This window comes from Neofelis nebulosa, chromosome 13 (genome assembly GCF_028018385.1).
Source record: "Neofelis nebulosa isolate mNeoNeb1 chromosome 13, mNeoNeb1.pri, whole genome shotgun sequence".
Lineage (NCBI taxonomy): Eukaryota > Metazoa > Chordata > Mammalia > Carnivora > Felidae > Neofelis > Neofelis nebulosa.
Genome location: NC_080794.1, coordinates 22,106,209 through 22,134,112, shown reverse-complemented (window position 1 = coordinate 22,134,112; position 27,904 = coordinate 22,106,209). Strand labels below are relative to the sequence as shown.

The 27,904-nt window shown below is 50.7% G+C and overlaps 1 protein-coding gene across 1 annotated transcript; it reads left to right on the top strand.

Annotated features, from left to right (window-relative positions):
- The first annotated feature begins 9,767 nt into the window (after positions 1-9,767).
- On the top strand, positions 9,768-24,762 carry LOC131492392 (liprin-alpha-1-like). Its single transcript, XM_058696020.1, is given in 12 exon segments — positions 9,768-9,849; positions 11,337-11,536; positions 11,808-11,972; positions 12,360-12,698; positions 14,225-14,371; positions 15,942-16,115; positions 17,307-17,348; positions 17,633-17,716; positions 19,936-20,067; positions 21,361-21,423; positions 22,653-22,732; positions 24,513-24,762. Coding segments are annotated over 12 exon segments (1,758 nt in total).
- The last annotated feature ends 3,142 nt before the right edge of the window (positions 24,763-27,904 follow it).

The following is a 27,904-nucleotide window of genomic DNA, read 5'->3' as shown; positions in this document are numbered from 1 at the left end:
CCTCCTCCCCCGTCAGGTGCCTGCCCAGGGCAGGCTTTGTGGTGACGGGCTGGCTATGACAGGGCAACTAGACGAAGTGGATTGCTTAAGTGACACTTATCTGGGAGTGTTTGATCAGTGTTGTTTGTTTTCTACTTTTCGTAATGTTTATTGACTGTTTAGAGAGACAGAGAGTGTGGCCAGGGGAGGGGCAGACAGAGGGAGACCCGGAATCTGAAGTAGGCTGGGGGTGGGGTTTGCCTCAAGTGTACAGGGTAGCCCCCACAAAAAGGGCTTCTGTGTTGGTGCACCCGAGTCATCTGCAGAGACACAACCACCCACGCTTGTTGAGCCCTTTTGTGACTCTGCACCATTGTGGTCACCAGGCTCTGGCTGCTGTGCTCCTCGGAGACGGTGGTGGAGGCCCATCTGAGAAGAGTGTATCTGGACGAGTGAAGGGGTTAGGAGGAAATGTTGCTTACTTGCGCACTGTGGTTCCGGAACGGCCTTTTCCGGAGAGGTGGCTCGGGAGCTGAGGCTGACCGAGCACTCTCCCAGCAGTCTGACTCCGAGGCCGAAGGCCGGGGTCAAGGAGGAGCTTGGCTTTGTTGTGAGCGATGGAAGCGGAAGCGGAGCCAGGTGAGGCACCAGGCAGCTGGTGTTGGGACAGAACCTACCCCGTGAGGAGTTGGGTTTTCAGATAAGGGCCTGGGGTCATTGTGTCCTCAGGGGGAAGGACTGGCATCATGTTGTTGAATATTTTATGTTTATTTTTTTTTTTCAATATATGAAATTTATTGTCAAATTGGTTTCCATACAACACCCAGTGCTCATCCCAAAAGGTGCCCTCCTCAATACCCATCACCCACCCTCCCCTCCCTCCCACCCCCCATCAACCCCGTTTGTTCTCAGTTTTGAAGAGTCTCTTATGCTTTTGCTCTCTCCCACTCTAACCTCCTTTTTTTTTTTTCTTCCTCTCCCCTAGAGGTTTCTGTTAAGTTTCTCAGGATCCACCTAAGAGTGAAACCATATGGTATCTGTCTTCTCTGTATGGCTTATTTCACTTAGCATCACACTCTCCAGTTCCATCCATGTTGTTACAAAGGGCCATATTTCATTCTTTCTCATTGCCACGTAGTACTCCATTGTGGATATAAACCACAATTTCTTTATCCATTCATCAGTTGAGGGACATTTACGCTCTTTCCATCATTTGGCTATTGTTGAGAGTGCTGCTATAAATATTGGGGTACAAGTGCCCCTATGCGTCAGTACTCCTGTATCCCTTGGGCAAATTCCTAGCAGTGCTATTGCTGGGTGATAGGGTAGGTGTATTTTTAATATTTTGAGGAACCTCCACACTGTTTTCCAGAGTGGCTGTACCAATTTGCATTCCCACCAACAGTGCAAGAGAGTTCCCGTTTCTGCACATCCTCTCCAGCATCTATAGTCTCTTGATTTGTTCATTTGGGCCACTCTGACTGGCGTGAGGTGATATCTGAGTGTGGTTTTGATTTGTATTTCCCTGATGGGGAGCGACGTTGAGCATCTTTACATGTGCCTGTTGGGCATCCGGATGTCTTCTTTAGAGAAGTGTCTATTCATGTTTTCTGCCCATTTCTTCACTGGGTGATTTGTTTTTTGGGTGTGGCGTTTGGTGAGCGCTTTATAGATTTTGGATACTAGCCCTTTGTCAGATATGTCATTGGGAAATATCTTTTCCCATTCCGTTGGTTGCCTTTTAGTTTTGTTGGTTGTTTCCTTTGCTGTGCAGAAGCTTTTTATCTTCATAAGGTCCCAGTAATTCATTTTTGCTTTGAATTCCCTTGCCTTTGGGGATGTGTCGAGTAAGAGATAGCTACGGCTGAGGTCAGAGAGGTCTTTTCCTGCTTTCTCCTCTAGGGTTTGGATGGTTTCCTGTCTCACATTCAGGTCCTTTATCCATTTTGAATTTATTTTTGTGAATGGTGTGAGAAAGTGGTCTAGTTTCAACCTTCTGCATGTTGCTGTCCAGTTCTCCCAGCACCATTTGTTAAAGAGACTGTCTTTTTTCCATTGGATGTTCTTTCCTGCTTTGTCAAAGATGAGTTGGCCATACGTTTGTGGGTCTAGTTCTGGGGTTTCTATTCTATTCCATGGGTCTATGTGTCTGTTTTTGTGCGCACACCATGCTGTCTTCATGATGACAGCTTTGTAGTCGAGGCTAAAGTCTGGGATTGTGATGCCTCCTGCTTTGGTCTTCTTCTTCAAAATTACTTTGGCCATTCGGGGCCTTTTGTGGTTCCATATGAATTTTAGGATTGCTTGTTCTAGTTTCGAGAAGAATGCTGGTGCAATTTTGATTGGGATTGCATTGAATGTGTAGATAGCTTTGGGTAGTATTGACATTTTGACAATATTAATTCTTCCAATCCATGAGCACGGAATGTCTTTCCATTTCTTCATATCTTCTTCAATTACCTTCATAAGCTTTCTATAGTTTTCAGCATACAGATCTTTTCCATCTTTGGTTAGAGTTATTCCTAGGTATTTTATGCTTCTTGGTGCAATTGTGAATGGGATCAGTTTCTTTATTTGTCTTTCTGTTGCTTCATTGTTAGTGTATAAGAATGCAACGGATTTCTGTACATTGATTTTGTATCCTGCCACTTTGCTGAATTCATGTATCAGTCCTAGCAGACTTTTGGGGGAGTCTATCAGATTTTCCAGGTATAGTGTCATGTCATCTGCAAAAAGTGAAAGCTTGACTTCATCTTTGCCAATGGGGATGCCTTTGATTTCCTTTTGTTGTCTGATGGCTGATGCTAGAACTTCCAACACTAGGTTAAACAACAGCGGTGAGAGTGGGCATCCCCGTCGCGTTCCTGATCTCAGGGAAAAAGCTCTCAGGTTTTCCCCATTGAGGATGATGTTAGCGGTGGGCTTTTCATAAATGGCTTTTATGATCTTTAAATATGTTCCTTCTATCCCGACTTTCTCAAGGGTTTTTATTAAGAAAGGGTGCTGAACTTTGTCAAAGGCCTTTTCTGCATCGATTGACAGGCTCAGATGGTTCTTATCTTTTCTTTTCTTACTGTGATGTATCACGGTGATTGATTTGTGAATGTTGAACCAGCCCTGCATCCCAGGAATGAATCCCACTTGATCGTGGTGGGTAATTCTTTTTATATGCTGTTGAATTCGATTTGCTAGTATCTTATTGAGAATTTTTGCATCCATATTCATCAGGGATATTGGCCTGTAGTTCTCCTTTTTTACTGGGTCTCTGCCTGGTTTAGGAATGAAAGTAATACTGGCTTCATAGAATGAGTCTGGAAGTTTTCCTTCCCTTTCTATTTCTTGGAATAGCTTGAGAAGGATAGGTATTATCTCTGCTTTACACGTCTGGTGGAACTCCCCTGGGAAGCCATCTGGTCCTGGACTCTTATTTGTTGGGAGATTTTTGATAACCGATTCAATTTCTTCGCTGGTGATGGGTCTGTTCAAGCTTTCTATTTCCTCCTGATTGAGTTTTGGAAGAGTGTGCGTGTTTAGGAATTTGTCCATTTCTTCCAGGTTGTCCAATTTGTTGGCATATAATTTTTCATAGTATTCCCTGAGAATTGTTTGTATCCTGAGGGATTGGTTGTAATAATTCCGTTTTCATTCATGATTTTATCTATTTGGGTCATCTCCCTTTTCTTTTTGAGAAGCCTGGCTAGAGGCTTGTCAATTTTGTTTATCTTTTCAAAAAACCAACTCTTGGTTTCGTTGATGTGCTCTACGGGTTTTTTTTAGATTCTATATTGTTTATTTCTGCTCTGATCTTTCTTATGTCTCCTCTTCTGCTGCGTTTAGGCTGCCTTTGCTGTTCTGCTTCTATTTCCTTTAGGTGTGCTGTTAGATTTTGTATTTGGGATTTTTCTTGTTTCTGGAGATAGGCCTGGATTGCAATGTATTTTCCTCTCAGGACTGCCTTCGCTGCATTGTTGCATTTTCATTTTCGTTTGTTTCCATGTATTTTTAAATTTCTTCTCTAATTGCCTGGTTGACCCACTCATTCTTTAGTAGGGTGTTCTTTAACCTCCATGCTTTGGGAGGTTTTCCAGGCTTTTTCCTGTGGTTGATTTCAAGCTTCATAGCCTTGTGGTCTGAAAGTATGCATGGTATAATTTCAATTCTTGTATACTTACGAAGGGCTGTTTTGTGACCAGGATATGACCTATCTTGGAGAAGGTTCCATGTGCACTGGGGAAGAAAGTATATTCTGTTGCTTTGGGATGCAGAGTTCTAAATATATGTGTCCAGTCCATCTGATCCAATGTATCATTCAGGGCCCTTGTTTCTTTATTGACCGTGTGTCTAGATGATCTATCCATTTCTGTAAGTGGAGTGTTAAAGTCCCCTGCAATGACCACATTCTTATCAATAAGGTTCCTCATGTTTATGAGGAATGGTTTTATATATTTGGGGGCTCCTGTATTTGGCGCATAGACATTTATAATTGTTAGCTCTTCCTGACGGATAGGCCCTGTAATTATGATAAAATGCCCTTCTTCATCTCTTGTTACAGCCTTTGCTTGAAAGTCTAGTTTGTCTGATAGAAGTATGGCTACTCCAGCTTTCTTTTGGCTTCCAGTAGCATGATAAATAGTTCTCCATCCCCTCACTCTCAATCTAAAGGTGTCCTCAGGGCTAAATTGAGTCTCTTGTAGACAGCAAATAGATGGGTCTTATTTTTTTATCCATTCTGATACCCTATGTCTTTTGGTTTGCGCATTTGGTCCACTTACATTGAGTGTTATTATAGAAAGATATGGGTTTAGAGTCATTGTGATGTCTGTATGTGTACGGCGTAGCCCCCACAAAAAGGGCTTCTGTCTTGGTGCACCCGAATCATCTACAGAGACACAACCACCCACCCTTGTTGAGCCCTTTTGTGACTCTGCACCATTGTGGTCGCCAGGCTCTGGCTGCTGTGCTCCTCGGAGACAGTGGTGGAGGCCCATCCGAGAAGAGCGTATGTGGACGAGTGGAGGGGTCAGGAGGAAATGTCGCTTACTTGCGCACTGTGGTTCCGGAACGGACTTTTCCGGAGAGGTGGCTCGGGAGCTGAGGCTGACCGAGCACTCTCCCAGCAGTCTGACTCCGAGGCCAAAGGCCGGGGTCAAGGAGGAGCTTGGCTTTGTTGTGAGCGATGGAAGCGGAAGCGGAGCCGGGTGAGGCACCAGGGAGCTGGTGTTGGGACAGAACCTACCCCGTGAGGAGTTGGGTTTTCAGATAAGGGCCTGGGGTCATTGTGTCCTCAGGGGGAAGGACTGGCATGATGTTGTTGAAGTTTTCGAAAGCTGGTGCTGGTAATGTGTGGATAGTGGGTTGGGGAGGAGACAAGATTGGATGCAGTGTAGACGTCGTTGGGTAGAGTGGCTCCTTCTAATGTGTGGGTTGAGTTCTAAGACTCGTTCTTTAGGCAACAGGTACAAGCCCCTCACACCACCCATCACATAAAGCACAGGACAGTGTGCGTCTTTATATCCTATACCGAACTACGTAATGTTTAAAAGCAGCGTGTGTAATATTTACGTGTGCGGTTACAAGGCATACACTAAAGTATTCACCTTTTCTGGAGTGCCTGGCAGGCACTGTACTAGGTGCTGAACACTATGTGCTGCAGTTACCTCACCCAGAGACCTAGGCGGTTTTACGGAGAGCAATAGAAGGGCATGGGAGTGTGTGGTTCGGTGGAATAGGAGGAACATGTGCACAGGGTGGCTGCAGGATGGCCGTTTTGTCCCATGGGTCGGCGTGGGACAGACTCGGGGAGGCGGTTTTCCTTGGGAGGTTCGGCTGCCCCGTGTTCTCCTTCATGCACCCCACTCTGTCTCCCGGACACCTTTCCAAGCACCTCGTTAGTGAAGCTCCATCTGGGCGGACTGTGGGCTCTTTGAGTTCCACACCGGCCACCACCCTCCTCCCCACACCTGTGCCTCCTCCTGGGAACAGAGCAGCTTGCTCCCTGGTCCGGTGGTCAGAAGCCAGGGAGATGGCTTTGCCTCTTTCCTGCTCTTCCCTCTCCCTGCTGGTCCGTGGGTCCTGTGGCGTGGACCTTGCCTGTCTCAGAGGCCATCTGTGAGGTCTCTGGAGATCTGTACCCTGTCTTCACTTGGGTGGACTCAGGGAGGGGCCGAGTCCTGCGGTCTTCCCTGCTCCGGCCCCACTCACCTCGCAGCAGCTTGGCTGTGGGGCGGAGGGCGCCTCCTGCTGTGCAGAGATGCTGGCGTCCTGCCCCGTCCGTGTACAATACACCTCGCTCTCTGAGAAGACGGCCTTTCTTTCTGAATCTGTGTCCTGTCTGCTGGCCCTCAGTGCTGGATGTTGCTGAGCAACTTGGTCACTAACTCCTTTGGGGAAACACGTATGCCTTGTGTACAAGGACCGTCTAAACTGCTCCTTTTCTGCCCCCAGGTTGCTCAGTCAGTTAAGCGGCTGACTTTGGCCCCGTCATGAACTCTTTCTTGGCGAGCTAACCCCCGAGACGGGCTCTGAGCTGACAGCCCAGAGCCTGGAGTCTCCTTTCAATTCCTTGTCTCCCTCTCACTCTGCCCCTCCTCTGCTGCTCTCCGTCTCTAAGAAATAAAGAATGACATTAAAAAAAAAAAAAAAAAAAAAAAGAATGACATTAAAAAATTAAAACAGAAAATCTATTTCTATTTTACTCTCTTCTGTTGTTCACAAAGGTCATGCTTGCTTCGTTCTTCCCCAAGGATGAGTACAGCTGACCGTAGAACAACTTGGTGTTCGGGGTTCCACCCTGCCCACAATTGAAAATCCATGTATAACTTTTGCGTCCCCAGAACACTTAACTGTTCAAACTCTCCTGTTGTCCAGAAACCTTACTAGAAACACAAACAGTGCATTAGCACTTGGATCTTGTGTGTGTTATATGCTATATTCTTCGAGTCAAGTAAGCTAGAGAAACAGTTTTACGTCACAGGGAAATAGATGCACAGCTCTGCGCTGTATTGATCCCTAAGTTTATTCTCCGTTTGTTACTAGAATGAATTGTCTATCAGAACCCACATCATTCCTGACTTAGGTGACACACTACGCTGTTGTTACGTGTATCATTAGCACTGTGCATCAGAAATGGGAGGAACCAGGGGCGCCTGGGTGGCGCAGTCGGTTAAGCGTCCAACTTCAGCCAGGTCACGATCTCGCGGTCCGTGAGTTCGAGCTCCGCGTCAGGCTCGGGGCTGATGGCTCGGAGCCTGGAGCCTGTTTCCGATTCTGTGTCTCCCTCTCTCTCTGCCCCTCCCCCGTTCATGCTCTGTTTCTCTCTGTCCCAAAAATAAATAAAAAACGTTGAAAAAAAAAAAAAAAAAAAAAAAGAAATGGGAGGAACTGGAAAGATTCCTGTGTATTTACGGATGTCACATTTCATGCATTACCAATGAAGGGTGAATGCTTCATGATGGCCTGGTGTAATCAGTACGATTGCTTCGTCATGGCCTAGGAGATACACGGGTGAATGAATGGTTACAAAGCTTTTCTAGCCTGCAGGTTTACAGCCATATTCCTCATACAGTCTGGACACATTCTTACATTACAAAAACGGCCTGTGATAGTAGGCTGGGAGGCATTTTCTCTGGGCGGGGACAGAGAGAGGCCTGCCAGAAGGTAATGTCATTTTTTGAAAGCCAGGTTATGGAACAACACGTTATTCGTTGTATATCAGATCTTACTGCCCTTATGCCCGTGTGAGGATAGGCCGTCCAAGTGCACACAATTCTCCCACACGACGTTCCTCCTGATGACCGCTTAGGTGGTGGTGACACACATGCGCCCCGGGCGGCCTGGCTGCACGCTCCCTCGATTTTCACGCAGAGACCTGTGCATGGCAGGCGAAGTGGTTCACTGAGCACCTTGGTGAGGATTTGCTGTCTGGAAAGTGGGGGTGGGTCCTCACAAATGTGCTGATATGCAGACCTGCATGGGGTCGGGGGGACCCGCTAGTTGGGGCAGTCTTGGGCCTTGGGGCCTGGCGGTATGGGGGTGGAGGTGGGCACTGTCTGTGCAGCTTTCCAGAAGGGCCTTTCTGTTCCTGGCCAATGTTTCCATAGACGGCTGGCTGGCTTTAGTCCCAGCGCCCTTGTCATGGAAGGGTCCATGTGGGAAAGGAGCCGAGACGCTGGCGGATCAGTCCTGGTGGCAGCGTGCTTTCCAGCGATGCCACTTCCATGCCGCCTTCCTCGCCATCCGTCTGCTTCACCAGATCTCCTCTCTGTGCTGTCTTCTTCTGTGACCTCCTCTGGGCTTTTCTCTGTGCTCTTGACCTTCTGTAGGTTACGCATTTTGAATCCCTGCATCCCCCAACTCTTTTTCTTTTTCTTTTGTTTCTTTTTGCCATATGCAGAGTCTCATTCATGAGTTTCCTGATTGGCTGTGTCATAGGTCCTGGAAATCACGCACGTCGTATGGACAGTCATCTCTAGCAGGGATTTCTTGATTGTGTTGGGCTTGATGGTTTTCCCAGAGTTTTTTGTAACGTCCCTTGGCATCTTCGTGACTTTCATAATGTTCCCTCTGTGGTGGTTCTCTTTGGTAGCATTGACTGTCCTTCTTTTTTTTTTTCAACGTTTTTTTTTTTATTTATTTATTTTTGGGACACAGAGAGACAGAGCATGAACAGGGGAGGGTCAGAGAGAGAGGGAGACACAGAATTGGAAACAGGCTCCAGGCTCCGAGCCATCAGCCCAGAGCCTGACGCGGGGCTCGACCTCACGGACCGCGAGATCGTGACCTGGCTGAAGTCGGACGCTTAACCGACTGCGCCACCCAGGCGCCCCTCATTGACTGTCCTTCTTGTAAAGTGCCTGTGTCATGAGCCTCACAGATCCTCGTGGCCCCTGGTCCGCAGGCAGACTTAGACCCGCTGCGTTCCGGAGCGAGTGAGCCGCCAAGACACGTTTGGTGGTGACCTGTGGGGTTCTGGGTGGCCACGACATTGTCCAATGTTAGAAGAACTTTAGAGGACAGTCCCTTGGTTTCAGCATACTTCCTGAGTTGAGGGACAGAGCCGGGATGGAACTTGTCTAGGGCAAGGGCTCTGGTTGTGCAGCCAGACCACTGGCCACTGGCTCTTGTTGCCTTCAGGACCCTGGGGTGAGCTTCCTACACAGGGCCAGCCTCCCTGATCACACCCTCACCTGTATCCGCTCAGTCGGTAGCTTCTTCACCCCTTCCTACCCAACATCTTGGTGCTCACTTGTCTTTCTCGTGAATAAATGTCGTTTGTGGCATTTTCCCCCCGACAGGGCATCTCCTTCTGCATGAAAACCTGTGCAGGCAGCCATGGTCTCCTCACCTGATTTTCTTGGGTTTTCACTCTTTGTGTTGGAGTGGTTGACATGCGGTGGATGGTGGTTCCTGCTTCTCTGCAATCTTCTCTGGGGCGTCTGGGAAACCGTGTGCTTCCTCTTTGTGGTAGAAGCTGCTTCTCCTACCGTCTGGACCATTTGAAAAGCCAAACCCCTTTCTAAAATCACCAAGCTATCCTGTGCCTGCATTGAAATGTGCCAGTTTTTGATCCTTCCCTTCCTTCTGCCTTACGTCGTGATGTCAGGTCTTCACTTGTCTTGCAGTTTGAGTTGAGTCTGCAGGTGTGCCCGTCTCACAGCAGTCCTACATCCACAGAGATGCCACATCTTCCACACGAGACACAAAGATGTCTCACAAAGAGCACCAGGTTTTTGCATGTGCTGGGGTAGCCGCAGCGAGAGCTTCGAGAATTTCCCTTTCCTTGTGCCTCCATGGTCCTCACGCAGGCCGGCTGGCAGCTGCAGCTGTGGACCTCAGTACATGTCAGGCCATTCAGCCTTTTCTTGTCATACCGTGAGTCTTCTCTGCATCGCGGGAGCACGTCCAGCATCCCTGGGGACACTTCAAACGGGTCCCAGGCTGTAATTAAGGTTCATGGTATTGCCCCTAACATGGTGAAAATGACGCAGGAACCCTGAGAAATCACTTCTCCTGTGGTGCTTGATTTACTGGAGAAAGGAAGTGCTTACCAAGAGCTGAGTAGCAGATTCGTGGATTCGTGCAACACTTGAGGGGACCTCAATAGCAGCAGGAGGTGGTGCACACTTCCCCCAGAGGACAGCGTCTGCTACAGTTCGTGTTATGCGGTTAGGACTAATCCTGCGTCTCCACATTTGTTTGCCTTTCTCTTGACTGCAAATGGCACCATGTAGGTACGGTCAGTTTCTGTGTGCAAAATGATACGTTTTATCTTGTTAGAGTAGGTTTGTGTATGTTTTCGGATAGGAAATGCTATAATAGCCTAGTATCTGCGTTTATTTCATGCACCCGTGGCCTCCCTTTTACTTACTAGTTTTGATACTTCGTAGCTGCTCAGCTCATCTGCCAGTCTTTCCAAAAGTCACACATCTCCAGAAAAGTTTCCAATGTATTTATTGGAACAAAAATCCCCACATAGAAATGGGCCTGCACAGTCCTACATCAAGGATCAGATAGGCTTCTGTGGGTTCACCTTGTCAAGTCAGATTGCAAGGAACGTGGTCAGTTCTGTGGTAACATTCCCGTTGATTTGGAACGGGTTAATTTATGAAGGAACTTGAAGTATGTCACCAGTTTGTCCTTGGATTTTCTAGAATGGCTGAAATCAACCACTCTCTCTTTGGAATGTCAGTTGTTAAGTTAACGTTTATCCCTTCGTTTGTCCTACAGAGACAAAAGCTCTGGGGCGCCTGGGTATCTCAGGGCGTTAAGCGTCTGACTCTTGGTTTCAGCTCAGGTCATGATGTTATGGTTCAGGGACTGAGCCCTGCACCGGGCTCTGCGCTCGACTGACTGGAGAGTGTGCGTCCACCTCCTTGGAGCCCACCTGTACCCCATGTCCTGGGTGGGCGCTCAGTATTGGCGGGAGAGAAGCCCCACGCGGGGTGGTGGGCCCTGGCATCACTCTCCTCAGAGACCCTTCATCCATAATATTTCCTGCTCGACTAAGGAAATAAGCCGTAAACTCGCCCTTTCGTCAAGAGTCCTACCATCATTTTTGAAAAGTCCATTGGGTATGGTTGAGTCTGATTGAGCCAGGTGTTCAGGCTAAGACAGCAGCTTTTGACTACCGTCAGCCTTTCCCCGCTGCCGCTCCACAAGCCTGCTTGCCAGATGAGGCCAGAGGCTGGGGATGGGCAGCAGGCTTCTCGGCCTGTTGCTCCCGAGTCAGCAGAGCTCCTGAGTCCTAGACCTGCCAGGCACCTGCAAACGTCTGTCCCCTTGAGTGTCGGTCCCTCCGAAAATCCCCGGGACTCCTGTGGGTGGTGAGGAGGGGACTGGTGTGTGTGATGCTACTTGAGGGTGGTGGGTGCTGGGACTCTGGAGGGCCACGGAGGCCTGGTGTGCTCTGGTAAAGACCCCCTGTGTCTCTCCACTTTTGTCCCCTCTCCGACCCCAGGAGTGTGCAGCTCTCGCTGCAGAGCTCCACACCTGCAGGGAGCAGCTCGTGCAGAGAGAGGAGGAGATCGCCAACCTGAAGGCAGAGAGAAACAACACCAGGGTCAGTAGGCGCACTGCCAGGGTCTTTCAACACGGGACACCATTCACTCCCCTTGTCCACATGTCCCCATGGAGTTGGCTGGGACCTATTGTTCTCAAACCTTGTTTGATCCGTGAGGAGGAGTGAGGCTATTTTAACACATTCGAGGGGATGGCTCCCTACCTGGGCACTGAATTGAAGGGATTCAGACTTGGTTTTGCATTTGGTGAACTTGAGGCCCGGAATTGAAGTTGTTCTTGAAACACGCTTTTCCTTTTGCCTCTCCCGCTAGGTGCTCCTGGAACACTTGGAGTTCCTAATCTGCAGACACGAGAGATCTCTCAGGAGAACATTGGTGAGGCGACAGGCAAAGACTCAGGCCGGTGTGTCCAGTGAGGTGGAGGTGCTCAAGGTCCTCAAGTCCATATTGGACAACGACCAAACGGAGGATGAAACGGTGTGCCTAGCCACGGTGGTTCTCAATTTGTGCACATGCTGTGTGTTATACGCACGCTTTGTGTGTTTGTGTGACTGGAGTTTCCTTTTCATCTTCTTGAATTCTTGTGAGAAGACAGGTCTGTATGGTTAAAAAGCAGTAGTTGGTGGAAATGTTGTGTGTATCGATTGGCTAGTACAAATTGCATAATGTGATTTATTTCGGGGAAGATTTGTCTCCAATGTAAAATGGAAAGCTGTTAACAAGCAAGTTTGTGAACAGGAGCATCCGTGAAAAACCTTACCAGCATTCTGTCATGTTATTTGAGGCGAAGGGGATGTTAGGGTAACTGTATAGTAAGGACTAATGAAACACCTCTGTGTACAAACTCAATCCCTTTGTTTCCAGGTGAGAGAGCAGTTACGCGTGGCACTGGAGGGGTGTAGTTTCGTAGAAGAAGAATTAGGGGCCACACGCAGAGTTCAGCTCCAGACATCATCACAGGATTTGATTGGAGGGGGTTTCCTTTTTATGCATTGTTTTTAAAACAACATATGAAGACTAGCAGTGGGGGCCCTCACATGTTGCTTCCCTTTCTGAGTTTCCAAGGTGCAGAGCCAGATGAAAGAGCTCCTGGCTACCCTGTGCACTCTCATGGCCAAGCTGGAAGAGGACCTAGCCATATCAAGGAAAGACCTCATCCGTTCTGAAGCAATGAACAGCATATTACAAAGAGATGTCCGTGAAGTGAGTGTCGTTGAAATGGCCACGCCGTCGTCTAGCCAAACGTGGGGTGTTTGGTTCGGCCTTGCCCAGTGTGTCCTTCGTCTCCCACGGGTTTTGAACGTTTGGAGTTGGGTAGAAGTAGCAGCAGAACGGGACGTGACTCCGGGGCCTGGGCGGGCTGCCTCCCCGTCTGCGCGGTGGAATCTGTCCTCCCTGGGCTCTCCCCTGCCGAGGCCTGGTGGGCAGGTGGCGGAGTGCCCTCGGGTGTGGAGTGTGGGCCACCTGAGCTTGGCCCATGCCATGCTCTCGGTCCGTTTTGGGAACACACTCGGCACGTGGGAACCAGCGTGGTGCTGCCAGGTCGCTGCCGGGGGCACGACCGTGCGAGGGCGGCTCTCCCGAGGGGCCGTCACGGCCGCCTCTGCCGCCCTGCCCTCCTGCCAGGGGTTCCGTGCTCCTGGTCGTGGCGGTCAGAGTGAGCGAGGGGCAGCCCGCTGGTCCCGGTGTAAGGTCATGGAGGAGTGCGGCCGCTTCTGCACGTGTGGTCGTCGTGGATGGGAATCTGATCCTTGTCACAGAAACTGGTAAGGGTGGGATGGTTGCTCTGTGCCACCTCCTGTCCCTGTGAGCTGCCCTTTGTGGACAGTCCCCGCACACCCCACCCCAGCCCGTCAATGCCACCTCGGGAAGACCCTTTCAGACCCTGTCAGACCCACGTGTACGTGCACGAGCAGTCTGTTTAGTACCTTAGTGTGGGTGAGGCCGTGTCCGAATTTAAAACAAAAGTATTTGCAGAAATTATATAACCCATTCAGTGAAGTTGTTGTTTGGCAAAGGTGGGGGGAGACCCCGCAGCAGAGTTCAATATGCAGAGAGTTTAGAAAATCATTTCTTAGGACTCATCACTTTCACTCTTGAGACTGCTGACATAAATTGCTTAGTAAACACAGAGGGCTGGAAGAGGAATCTCTCGGGTGGTGGACAAGAAAGGCAGGGCAGGACGGTCTGGTTTCATTTGCAGTGTCAGATACCATGGGATACAATGTTGTTACAGGGTTAGGCTATAGAAGATGACTTCCAGTTATATGCAAGGTGGAGTTTGGCTTCCTTTTGTTAACACTGCTGCTTCAACTTTGTGGGAATTGGATGAGATTTCCCCCACCTTTTCCCCGGAGAGGGGATGGTGTCTCATGGTGCGTGCCTCCAGAGGCAAGTCGCTGTTCTGTGGAAAGCTCAACGGTGTCCGGAGGCAACCGAGGTTGTGACTTCCGGGAGATTTTATTATCCATTTGTCTTTGAACACATGGGAAAGAATAAGCCTGGGTACCTGGCCAGAATCCCGAGCAGCCTCCGCACTGTCGGCACAGAGCCTGACGCGGGGCGCCAACTCACAAAGCGTCACCGGCTGAGCCACCCAGGTGCCCCGAGGATGCTACTTTTCTGTTTGTTTGGGAAATGAGAATTTCGCCCAGTTTTTGTGTCTGGAGTGTGTTAATGTGTCGTACGCTGATTCTTTCCCTGTTTTCCCTCTGAAATACCTGCTGTAGGCCATGGCCCAGAAGGAAGACATGCAAGAGAGGATCACTACCCTTGAGAAGCGCTGCCTCAGGGCACAGCAGGAAGCCACCTCTCTGCAGGACCTCAAGGATAAACTTGAAAACGAGATCGCAAAGAAGGACTCTCTGCATCGACAGGTCGTTGGTTTCGTTGAACTTCATTCCACTTTTATTAATTACAAGTCAGGTTAAGGACCAAGTGTCAATGTCAAGGTTTTAGGATCTTAGAATCTTGTGTTGACCAGCGGGGTTACTTCAACGTCCAGGGTTTAATTCTTTCGAATTTTATGGAAGCATGTTATGGGGCTACCCTCCTTGGTTCCTTCCTTGTCTTGTCTTAAATGCACGTTATTCTGTTGCCCGTTAGCACTGTTTCCAACGGAGCAGGGAGTAGCCGGGAATGTGTAGGCACTGGCCATTTTGGTTAGTACTTGAGATCGGGGGGATGGCAGGTGCAGAAGCACAGTCTGGTGTGAGGATGTGAGACCCTGTGTTTTGGGAAGCCGCACGGCTCTTCCTTGGTTGTCTCAGGTCATCCGGCATTGAACAGGAACACCGCATCCAGCTTCTTGGAAACAGAGTGAGTTTGCCTGGTGTGTTTGTCAAATGTGTCAGTCGACCCAAAATGATAATCAAAGTGAAAGACTAGGAAGCCATGAAAATGACATTGAGGAATGCTGTTTGATGGCACGTAAGATGTTCCAAATCATGAGTGTAAAAGGCAGATCGTGAAATACTTTGTGTACAGCATGTGATTTATATTCTGAGGGTTTTAAAGCATGAGACGCAGTCTGTATATACACACAGAGCTATATGCACTCAGAAGATGGAAGGAGTCTGTGGGAACAAACGTTAACCTGGCAAAAACCTCACCTTATACATGATTTTTAAAATGACTTTATATGTTTTTAATGCTTATTTATTTTTGAGAAAGGGAGCCAGTGTGAGAGAGAGAGAGAGAGTGAGCATGAGCAGTGGAGGGCCAGAGAGGGAGACAGGGAGACACAGAATCCCAAGCAGGCTCCAGGCTCTGAGCTGTCAGCACAGAGCACGAGGCGGGGTTGACCCCATGAGCTATGAGATCATGACCTGAGCCGAATTGGCCGCTTAACCGACTGAGCCACCTCGGCTTCCCTAAAAGTCCTTTAACAAAAAATCTCGTGTCTAAGTTTTCCACGTTGAAGTTTTCCACGTTTTTGGTCAAGAGGGAGAGTGCTTTTGTTGAATAATGGTACACTTCCAAAAAGAACTCAACTGGCATCAAGCAGGCTCTCAGAAGCTCTGTGCTGGCTGATGTGCCCACATCAGAATGTCCTATGGAGCGAGCCCTCGGACCACAGTATAAATATGTTCACGAAGGGTTAGGACCGAACCCTTCCCTCCTTAACTTGTCAGGAAGAACGAGCAAGCTCCTCCAGAAGATGGGTTTTCTTTAATGTGTGGGAACTTTGTCTTTTGAAAGACTTCTTTGAAGATACTGAAGAAGAGCAAAGAGTTTGGCAAGACATGTTTTGCGTAGTGAAACGAGGACCAAGGCAGTGGGTGACTCCTTGCAGACAGGAAAGGTTTACTCTGAAGCACCTCCCAAACTGTTGGCTTCAGTCAGAACGAACAGTAGATCTCTGCATTTAGCTTTTGTTTCACTTTATTAAAAATGGAAACGGAGAGAAGACTTGCTACACTTTGATGCTTTGCCTTCATTTCCTAGACTGCGGATCAAAACCGCCAGTTGCAAGAGCGCCTGGAGGTGGCGGAGCGGAAGCTGCAGCAGACCCCGAGGAAGGCCAAGTCGCTGCCCGAGGTGGAAGCCGAGCCGGCCCAGAGGGTGGCCACCCTCTGCAAGGTGGGGCCTGCCTTTCCTTCTGGGTCCCATGGTGGGAATGTCATTTTCATGGCGGTCCGTTCTTGTATCTCATTTCTCACCGGCAACGTCGGCGTGCCAAATTCCGCGACCCAGCTGAGATCTGTTTTCGGTGCTACTTTGTCTGAGATCGGAATGCTTTTCAAATGGCAGGCATCATCCTCAGTTTTGTTCCCTCCGGTTTTGTCCGATGTGTGCTGTGTGCCGTTGGCTGCATCTAAGACTCACTGCTTTTCAGAGTTAAGTCAGCGACTCAAAGCTCAAGGTAGTAGCCTTGGGTAAGAGAAGGACAGGGGTGCCTGGCTGGCTGAGTCAGTGGAGCTTGGGACTCTTGATCTCAGGGTCATGAGTCTGAGACCCCGTTTGGTGTAGAGCTTACTGAAGGAAAAAAAGAAACCAAAAAAGCATAGAATTTTTCCGAGAAATGAGAAAATCCTATCCTCTTTTCAACACAATCGTTTTTATTTAAAAAATTCTTAAATGTTCATTTATTTTGAGACAGACAGAGAGAGCGAGCATGGGCACATACATGAGCAGGGGAGGGGCAGAAAGAAGGAGATAGAATGCCAAGTAGGCTCCATGCTATCAGCACAGAGTGTGACACAGGGCTCGAACGCCCAAACCTTGAGTTCATGACCTGAGCTGAAGCCAAGAGTCAGAACCCGACTGACTGAGCCACCCAGACACCCCTGTAAGAAATAAATCTTTAAGGAATTCACTCGGAGGTTCAACAAATAGAGTCGAGGAACGTGCCAGACACAGTCCCTGCCCTCCCAGCTCTCATAGCCCTCACCACCCACAGAGGAAGGCAGCAGTTGAAGAGGTAGTTTCCAGACATGATGTGGTCGGTGCTGGGATCGAGTGATGCACACAGGACGAGGGAGCACATGACTGGGCAGCCAGTCCGTCCTTCCGGAACCTGGGCTGAGGGAACCTGTAGCAGGGAGCCTGTCGGTGCTTCTGTGTCACCGGTTCCAGTGCAGTGAGGGTCCCAGTGGGAAGGGGGTGGTGTCATCACGGGATGCTGACCCTCAAGGCTGCCATCAAGTCGGGCAGGCGGCATTGGGCACCCATAAGCCCAGGCTCCAACAGAGCCTCTCCTCCTTTGTGATCTGCATGTCAAGTCTCCGTTTGTTTTCTCGCCTGTCCTCTCTCCTGTCCCTGGTCAGCCGTGTAGCCCGACTGTTTGTCTTTGGACACTCTGCTGCTGAGGAAGCTAAATTGTTGGAAGTGACTTCCCAGCTTAGGAAGCTAGCACGCCTGTTTGCTCTTTCTGCTTGCTGCTTCCTCCTGTCCGTGCTGAGTGGCCAGGGGTGTCTCCCGGGGGACGAGGCACCGTCCAAGGATCCGGGACCCGGGGTGGGGACGAGACCGTTGCCTACCCCCGGTCACCAGCATGGCAGCCCACTGCTTCCCACTGGCACGCATGAGGCCTGTAGGGACTGTGAGCAGGCGGAAGGCCGCTCACAGCATGTCGTGCGTAGGCACAGCGTGTGGTGTGGGGCCGCCAGCTCTTCTGACCCCGCTGTCGCCCACAGGCCGAGCAGAGGCGTGGCAACATCGAGGAAAGGCTGCGCCAGATGGAGGCCCAGCTGGAGGAAAAGAACCAAGAACTGCAGCGGGTACGTGTGCGAGCAGAGCAGCCATGCACCTGGCAGTGGTTGAGGATGAGGCACAGGCTGGGGGTCTGGGGGTAGGGAGTGGTCCCTTGTTTCCCACTTCTCCCCATGTGGACGCCAGGCCCCTTCTCGGTCCCATCAGGGGTACAGTGGACTCTTGTGCGAGTTGGATGCTACTGAACACTCCTAGCATGTGGACAATGTTCTCTGGACGCTGGGGCCCCGGAGGCAGTGCTGCCTAGGGGTGGAGGCACCCGCACAGCCCACTGTGCCCACCAGCTCATTAGCAGCTACTCACGGTTGACGCGGGACCTCGTGGGTGTCCCTTGGCCAAAGCGGAGGTACTGGCCTGGGGTAGGGCAGCCTAGAGGAGGGGTCTCCTTCCTTAGGACATGACACTGAGGTCCTGAAATCAGGTCACGGGCCTGACCTTGGTCCCCACATCCTGAATTTCTACTTGAGATGAAAGGCACAGGTCAGGGTAGATGTTCCTAAGAAGAAGAATAGCGTAATCGAGCCTTGACGAAAGGGAGGCCCGTGTCCCTTGAATCCCCTGAGATTTTTCCCTGCGGTAGCTGGTCAGACGTCAACGTGAAACACCCAGGAGACAGAGCAGGCAGCGGCCTCCCCATCTTGGGACGTCCATCCAAGGCCATCAGGTTTTGTTTTCACCAGAAAACTCGAAACACTCACCCTTAACTTACACCAGAAACTCGTGTGCTTGGCCCTCAGGGTCAGAGAATAAAACATGAGTTCTCGCGGAGTGAAGCTTCTGATGCCAGCGTGAGGGCTCGTGTTGGCCGACCCCAGCCTGCCATGACACATGCACACAAGCGAGCACAACCAGACGCTAGCCTCTTGGGCCGAGAATTCGACCTCACCTACTTAGAGAAGCACTTCATTGCCTTTAGGACTGTATGGTAGTTTGGAGGGACAGGTGTTGAGATAAGGATTCTATTATAACTGAGACAATTCCAAGGACACTTTTAAGCTGTTTTGCTTGAAAAATACTTGGGTGCTGATCCCTTCTTGTGGGGTGACCAGGGTCTTTTCCAAGTGATGGCCGTTGCTGCGTGTTAGGTGAGGTGGTCGTGCTTTCTGTTGCCTGCTCCCAAGGAAAGAGGTGCCAGCAGGTGTGGCTTAGAGATGAGGAAGCCCGAGCATGGAGGGACTGTCCATTGCCTAGCCTGCGGGTGTGTCCTGTGGGCTCTTCCTCCTCCCTGGGCCCCCCGACTGCAGGGCACATGTGTAGTCCGTACCCCACGGCCCTCCGCCCGGCAGGAGCCCCTGAATCCTGCCGGCCTGTCCTCGGCGCTTCTGTTTTGGGTTAATTCAGGAGATGCGGCAGAAACGAGTTTTTAAACCAGACGATTGATGAGAGTTGTATATAACACAGACCCGTGAACTTTGCGGTTACGTTCGGAAATTACTTGAGGTAATTTGTTATGAATTTCTAATACAAGTTCCATTACAAAACGTTCAGGAGATGTGGGAATTTCACGAAAAACAGGTGAAAGTCTTTCTCACCACTGAATCTTTCCCAAAGTGGATTTTTTTTATCTTTCGGTTTTGTCAATGGATTCATTTCTTTCCCCCTGAGGCCAGATCCGAGCTTCTGTTTCCGCCCCGGAATATTCCTCCTCCTGTGTGTAGATAAGCTGATCCCCTTAAGAATATGCTCTTTAGGGGCGCCTGGGTGGCGCAGTCGGTTAAGCGTCCGACTTCAGCCAGGTCACGATCTCGCGGTCCGTGAGTTCGAGCCCCGCGTCAGGCTCTGGGCTGATGGCTCGGAGCCTGGAGCCTGTTTCCAATTCTGTGTCTCCCTCTCTCTCTGCCCCTCCCCCGTTCATGCTCTGTCTCTCTCTGTCCCAAAAATAAATTAAAAAACGTTAAAAAAAATTAAAAAAAGAATATGCTCTTTCCTGCATGTACATCTGCCTCCTGAGCCCATCTGAGAGCTAATAATGAGGACATTCGTGAGGGCCCATGTGTGTTTTGTTTCCCAGAAACAAAGGCACCTGCTAAGTGATGACCCCTGGGAAGCAGGTTCCTGCGTTTCTGTGTCCCGGGAGGTCGGTGCTGGCAGTGAGGCACAAGCACGCCCAAGAGTGCCGTGGGAAGGGGCAGCCGAGGATGGCGTGCGTGTGGGTCGCACCGCTGGTCATTCGCACGTCTGAGCCGATGTTCGCACTTTTGCTTCAAGCCTGCGTCTTCTCTTTCAGGTAAGGCAGAGAGAAAAAATGAATGAAGAGACTAATAAATGTCTGTCGGGCACTATTGACCAGCTCCTTTCCGAATCTGACGAGCGTCTTCAGCGTCATCTTAAGGAGAGAATGGCTGCTGTGGAAGATAAGGTAGGACATGAGAGACAGCGGCTGAGTGCCCCCGTCCTCACAGAGGAGACGCTCACGTTGTGATCCTGAGGAGCAGCGTGGAGCAGAGGCTAACAGCCACTGTAGAAAGTAGAAATGATTCTTTCACGCGGAAAACTGCAGGCTGTTACCCACTGTCTGTGTTAAGTTCCCAGTGTCCTGTCCCTGCCCGACGTATGTGTGCGGGAAGGTGCGTCTTACTGTCTAGAAGAGGAGTATGGTCTGGGGAGGGCCCGAGAGTAAGTATGTTAGGCTTTTACTAACTGAGAGGTAAGGAGTAAGCTAGCTTCATGCTAATCAAAGATGGGCCCAGAAACAGCCATAGGCAGTATATAACTAAGGGGAGGGGCCGTGTGTCGATAACCCTTTGTTGATAGGACCCGGCAGTGGCTGGATGTGGTCAGCAGGCCCTCGTTGGCCACCCCTGTGCTGGAACCTTCAGCCTGGTTCTTGTCTGGGGAGCTAATTTGTACCTCTTTTGTCCAGACGGACCGGTAGGAGTGCGCAGTTCTGTCAAGCATTTAAGCAGCTGAAAACAGAGTTTCTCCTGTTCCATCTCCTGCCTTCCCTCTTTTCATCTGGGTTGGAAAGAGTCTAAGCCTGGACTCTTACACCATCATAACGGATACACTTGAGGTGTAACGGGAGGGAAGCAGTATCATAGGATCTCTGTGAGAGAAGCTCTGGTGGTGACAGTTGGGTGCGGACCTGATACTACCGGTTCTGGTGACACCTGTGTCCCTGTAGATGAGCCCAGAATCTTCCCTAAGATGGGCACTTGGAGACACCAGTGAGCAATGCTAATTACACGACACACTTGTTTTGGGTAAAACCCATTATGAGGTGCGTTATTATACCCCACGTGAGGTTCTACCTTGATCACTGGGGCCAGCCTTTAGGTAGAATAGTTGTATGTGAGATTGGAATTCTATGTACGAAACTTAGGTCAGGTTTCCCAAGTGACTGAGGCATCACAGACCCTAAAAGCTAGTACGAACCAGTGTACCTGCTGCAAGTAAACTTAGGAACTTGTCATACTTACAGTCAGACAGTGATCCGTGAAGAAATTGTACATGGACAAAGCATGAGGAAAGGCTGTTACTGCAGTTTCACAGACAGCATTTCACTCTGTGGTCATGTGACCCTGTTCGTTGGTATGGCCATCCACTCCATGACTTTTCTGTGGTGCTGCGTTATTGTAAAGAGAAACGTAGGCGTGCTCTAGCATGTGGAACGTTTGAAAGAATCAACACTAAAGGACTGTACCTTTCTCAGAAGTCTCCGTTAGGAGAAGTGGGCAATTTGAAAAAACAGTTACAAGAAACGCAACGTGAGAAGGTATTTCCATCTCTCAATCATTCAGTGATCCCTTGAGACTGGAAAGGAGCAGGTGACCTCTGGGGCTGACACTTCCTCCAAGGCGAGCCACCACTGTGCTTTCGAGGGGCCCCACGCTGGCAAGTCTGAATGGCACGCATGTGGCGGAGTTGGAGCTGTGCAGCCTATGGGGTTCAGATTTCTGAGTCCCTTCGGGGGTCCGCTCGAAAGCTAAAATGTTCACGCAAACCTTTCGTTGAGTGCAGCGTTGCCCAGCAGGAAGGTAACAGGTGACACGGGTGTCATCCCAAGGATTCTCGCGGCTGCATTCGAAATGGTCAAACAGACGGGTGATGTTAGTTTTCATGTAGCCCGATGCAGGCAACGTGTTACTGTATCATGTAAATAGTATAGACATGAAGGAGCTACTCTACAATGTTTTTCCACATTCAGTCCTTGCAACCGACGGGGCGTCTCACAGTTCCATCCCCTGTGGTCGGGACCAGCCCCACTTTGGGCACTCAGTTAGCCACGTGCGGCGGTGTCTGCTGCCTGGGACGGCACTGCCTAGGGCGTTGTTGTGTGACCGAAGGTCCTCTTCGGTTTTGCTCCCTGGTGCTGCGTGTGCAGACGTGAGGCTGGGCTGGGGAGGGTCCACGAAGGAGCACGTGCCTATTGCACAGAAGGGCTATTCCCCCACCGCCCAGAAAGTCCTGCTCCTCTCTACATAATTAGGAACAAGTGTTAGTGGCTCGGTGTTTCTCCTCTGTAACCTTGCTAGGCCTGTGACCTAACTGTTCAGTAGGGTTTAGGACGTTCACTTGGTGATCCGGGTGTTTACTGGAGGACTCTTGGAGACAATGGTCTTGGGGTTTGTAACTGCTGAATTTCCCCATCGTGTAATGAACCTACAGTGTTGTATCAGTTTCAAGTAGACAGCATACCGTTTCACCAATTGCACGCGTAACTCTGTGCTCACCACCATCACTGTGGTCACCGTGTGTCACCATACAGAGTCCTTAGGGTATCATGCACCGTATTCCCTGTACGGTGCTTTTCATCCCCGAGACGGCCTTATTTGATATCTGGATGCTTATGCCTCCTAATCAGCATCACCTCTTTTGCCCACCGCCCCTACTCTCCTCTCCTCTGGCCACTACCAGTTTGTGCTCCGTGTTGAACGGACTCTTGAGGCAAAGAATCGTTAACCTTGCTTGCAGTGAGTGTCGTTGTCATTTGCTGCTTTGCAGGATCGGCTTCTACAGAGCATGGAAGCACTGAGGGCTGAATTAAAGCGGGCAAGACTGAGAGGCTCTTCGCTTCACCACGGGTATGACATTTCCCGGGTCACAGATGTGTTTGAGATGCGGCTGGGGGCGGCTTCCCTCTGTCACCAGTATGACCTGAACCAGCTCATGGTTCCAATGTAGAACCGTGGGTGTGCTATGGTATGACCCGAACCGGATCAGAGTTACACACAATAACCCTGAGCGTGTTGTAGTCTGATGCGATCCATTTTCCAGGTACCACCTAACTGATGATGGGGCGGGGCTGGGGGGGACACTGCCCTTCACCGTGCCTAACATGAACCACCTCACAAACACATATGTTAGCACCTGCTGTGTATCTTCCAGAGGAATCCTTTGGCCGAATGGGCAGAGTGACTGGATGTAGCTCAGGGAGCCGGTAGCTTCGTAGTTGGCAAGAAGGAGAAGTGAAACCTCATTGCAGAGGTTAGGTTTGGAATCTCAGGAGACCGGGAGGCATGACAGAGCTCACAGCCATGGGAGGAGGCGTGGAAGTTAGGGAAAGTTCTGTTCGTGTTTGGGTGGGTTTATTTGCGGCCTCCCTCCACCGAGTGTGGCAGTGATGGGGTGGGGCTAGGAGGGGTCCAGCGTGCCAGATTCGGACCCAGCGTCCCCGGAAGCTGTGGTCCCTTCGGTAACACCAGTGGGGTCACCATGGGAGTGGACACGTGGCCATGGTTGTGAAGGTCACCTTCACATTGGTGGGGTTAGCGCAGTGCTCCCAGTTTCTTAGCTTTTTGAAAAGAGTGGAGAATGACATGTAATCGCTTTAAGTCTGTTGGGACATTGGTGAGTCGCCTGTGAGGGAGCGGGTCAGCCGGCTTGTGAGCTGCGTCCTGCAGACAGTAATTGTCAGCAGGTATTAAAAGGTTTGCTTGCTTCTTTGTAGGAAATAGGTACCAGGTGAGAGTCATTCTGGTGTGACAGTGCCTCGAGTAGCTGACTGGGCCCCCTTAGGTGCAGGCTCCTGCTCCAAAAGCAGGCCCACTCAGGCCGCACTGGGATTTGTGCAACGGAAGTCAGCTTCTCTTCTTTTCCGGGGAGCAAGGAGCCACTGGACTCCCGTGCAGGGTTCAAGTGTGGAGGGTGAGCCCGTGGCTGAGGCCGGGCACGTGGGCTGGCGGGTGCTCCTTCACAGTTGCTGACCGCTTCGTGCCCAGAGCCTTTGCTGAGGGGAGCAGCTGACAGCCCAATTAAGTGACTCCACCCTAGGGGCTCGGGGCTCCATGGAACTTTTCTGGAGACTTCTGTGGCCAAGGGGGACATTTGTCTGTTAGTCTAACTGCACAGAGGCCAGAGACGCTTTTGCCTCCTGTGTACGGGAGCTGCGAGGTGTGGTTCCCAAGGATCCTGCCGCGGATGCCCCTGGGGCGCCCGAAAGTGGCTGGTGGAGGAAAACCTGGGGTCACCTGGCATCACAGCGAGGGCCTTGGCACACGTGGTCCGATGGCAGGTGAAGGCCAGAGGGACGTATAGGAGTGCTTCCCGGTCAGTTGGGCAGGAGGTGGTGCAGACACGCTGGATGACAGCTTGACTGGGGGCAGGCGCTGCTCCACCTCGGGGACGTCTGGGCCGCGGGGATGCGTTGCACCTGCTGGGCCCGGGAGACCCTGTCTCCACAGGACCCGGCTAGCGGGCTTGCACTGGAGCCAGGGGCAAGGATGCCTTCCTTGGAGACCTTTTTCTGTGACCTCATTTTCCTAATTGACGGGTTTTGGCCTGGCTGACAAAGTCCCCTTTTCTTTAGATAACAACCTCGGTGTGTGTGTGCGTGTTTGTTGATTGTTTCCCTCCGTATTTCAGGCGGACGCACGTCGGCAGCATCCCAGCTTCCAGGTTCCGTTTGGCGGACAGCCCCACGGATGCCAGCAGCAGCAGCAGCAGCAGCAGCAGCAGCGCGGTGTTGCAGCGCCGCCGGAAAGGCCGTGTGGCCCGTCTGCGACATGAGCCTTCCAAGGCAAGGACCTCCATCCTCTGGGGGCTCTCGTGGGACCCACCTGCCAGCTCCAATGTCACCTGCCTTTTCCTGTCTGTGAGGCTCTTCTGGAACTAAAGGACTGATAGGCTGCTTTCTCCTTGCCGCTTCCCCCATTCTTCTTTTGCTGCCTTAGAATTTACTTTTGAGAGCTTTTGTTCTTTCTTTGTATCAAGTAGCAATGTGGATTAAGATAGGACCTAGTGTTAAGTACAGCACAATGCAAATTAGTAAGGGTTTGAAACGCTAATGAAGGTTAAATGAACACGTGTATTCATCCTTAAACAACAAAGAATTCACCTTTGGAGTCTAAGTACTTTTGTCCTTTGTCTCTTCGGCTGCGTATATTTTTATATATTTGTGTAAGTTTTGAGCACCTGTAGTCATGGAACAAGTTTGGTGCAGACATCGTCCCAGAGCTAGGGTGCAGCATGACTGAAAAACCCAGATGAGGGGCGCCAGGTGGCTCAGTCGGTCAAGCGTCCGACTGCTGATTTCTGCTCATGTCACGATCTCTGGGTTTGTGAGATCGAGCCCCGGAGCCCCGCAGTCCCGCATGGGGCTCTGTGCTGACCGCGCCTAGAGCCTGCTTGGGATTCTCTCTCTCTCCCTCTCTCTGCTCGTCCCCCACTTGAAATAAAACAAAGAAAGCAATAAATAGATAAAAAGTCAGAGGATAGGCCTGCACCCCTATGTGTGCACAGTGTAGTGAGAAGAGACCAGCAGCGAAAGGGAAGTAAAGGCGATATGTGTGTTAGTAATCTATTTCTGTTTGGCAGATGATTGACAAGTACCTAGGTGGGCACCTGTGGATAGCCCCAGAGTCCAAGGGTGGGTCTCTGGGCACTGCCCAGTGTGGCAGTGGAGAGAGAGACACAGAACTGGCAGAGACCAAGCGGTCACGACAAGGTGGAAGGAGCTCAGTGAGCCAGGTGCTCAGGGAAAGGGAGAGCGGTGGCCTGGTCGTGCTGGGTGGGGCCAGGCAAGGTGGAGGCCGAGGAGCACGGTGGTCTGGTCCAGGAGCCCTTGCGCTAAAGCCCACTCGCCAGAGTTCCAGAGTCTGTGTAGACACAGTAGGGGCAGCTTTCTGGAGGACTTGAACTCTGGTTGGGAGCAGAGACGCAGTGCTAGCTGGAAGGAGACACAGGGTAAAAGTTCTGTGGTTTGTGTTTTGTCAGTTTGCTGTTTTGCCCTGGAGCGTCTGTGGTCAGTCGTGGCTGGCTCGTGTTGTTTCTCCTGCATCTTCATTTGTCAGTAGATAGTGGGGTTTTGCCCCAATAGTGATAAATTGTCGTTAGCGTATCACTGTATAGTACAGGTGGATACGGGTTTGATCTAGGTAATAATTTGTAAACGAAGTGTTTCTTCAAAAGACATAAGGCACTGAGCATAGCTGAACGGAAGCTCGATACAGACAGCACGCTTTGCGGAGCCGACGCTCGTGTTCAGGACTCCAAATCTCATGGGCTTACTGAGCACAAGTACTGCCTTCTACACTGAAACTCAGGACTCCTACAAGTGAAGCTGTCACCTGCCCCTAAGCCCGTTTTTATCACGTACCTGCCCAGGGCACCCTCCTGTAACCAGCACAGTGATTTGTGAGAGGTTGTCACTCAAATTCTAGGTCAGGATTTCACATTCACGTCCAGCAGGGCATTAACAGAGTGGGTTTGTTTGGTGTTATAAAAGGTGTTGCGGGAACTTCGGCATCCCCTAGGGTGATACTGTAAAGGTGTAACTTGGTTTTCAACAAGGAGAACAGTTACAGGAAAGTTTAGAATAGGCACCTGTTAGATGTCTTTGTTCGGCAGGATGCCATGTTTTAATGAGTTGTGTATGTTGTAATGGAGTTTTACGTCCCTGAGTGATAATTGGTAGCGTCTCTGGTAAACACACGTTTACATGTGTGGTGGCACAAAGTTCTGCTTCCAGTCGTGGTTGTTTCTAAATCTTCTCTCAATTATATCCATCCTGTTGTTCTCTTTAAAATATGTTTGCTCGTTTTGTCTTGGAAATTTTAACTTCCTAGTGTGCAGTAAATCTGATTTCTCTTCCTTTCTTTGCATGCCTCTGTCAGCCTAGTGATGTAAGGAAGCATCGGAGGAAGCGAAAGGGTTTCGTAGTGCAACCTAGCCGTGTTTGTCTGTGGTGTGGGGGAGAGTGCCCGTCTCTTCACAGTGAGCACCACAGCTGGGTAAGGACGAGCGGCTGGCGTGTGCGGGGAAGTACAGGAGCCACTGGGGACTCGAGCGTGGCGGCCGGTTTCCACGGTACCTGCGACGGCCACCAGAGCTCGCCGTTGTCTCTCGTTTGTGTCTTGCTCGCTGCGCTGCGTACTTAGTTCCATGAGACATAGAAGTTTCTAGGAAGAGAAATTACTGAAGCAGAGCCATAGAGTTTCGATTTCGGGATAACCGCTTTTGACAGCCGTAGCCAGTAGCATTCAATGAGCTCTTCGGGTTCGCCACCTGGTGTGTGCAGTGGTTTAGGATCCTGTTACCTGGCCCTCACAGACATCCCCGCGAGCCACAGCTTGTGTGGTTAGCCCATTTCCAGATGTGCAACCAGAGCCCGAGAGCCGGGGTCCTGTGCATGAGGACACTTTGCAGGGCAAACACTGGCCAAGAAACCACTCTGCCACATACCCCACCTTTGCTCGGGCGCCCTTCTCCCATTTACAGTGCCCCTCACTGGGACAGGACACCTCCTGTGTCCAGGGGACAATGATGTGGGTGTGCCCATTCTCAGGGGAAGCGCCGTGCCTCAGGTCGGAACCCTCGACCAGAGAGTCCGCCTCATAACTGGGATGCCTTGCTTCCTGGATCGTACCCCCATCCCAGACCTTCCCAGCCATGTGCTGACAGGGCCGTGCCTCTGATACAGAGCTGGGCGGCAGCTGGGGGAGCCCCTCCACTGCAGAGATGGTGTGTCCGTTCAGTTGAATTCTCGCGTTCAAGTGCCAGTTCGGTCACTGGTTGTTTTGTGACCGGGGTGTATTAATCACCGTCTTTTTCTCCTGCCTTGCCCTCCTGGTAAGTGAGGACAGCGAAAGAATCATGGCCCTTGGGGTGTCCACACACTGCCCATCGGTGCACGGTCCTCAGAGATCAGGAGCTCACATCGGCGACGGGGCACAGTGCACGCCCTGCATTCTGCTGGCTCGTGCTGCCTTTTCCTCTGTGGCAAGCCTTTCTCAAGGAACAGAGGGTCGTGTGATGAA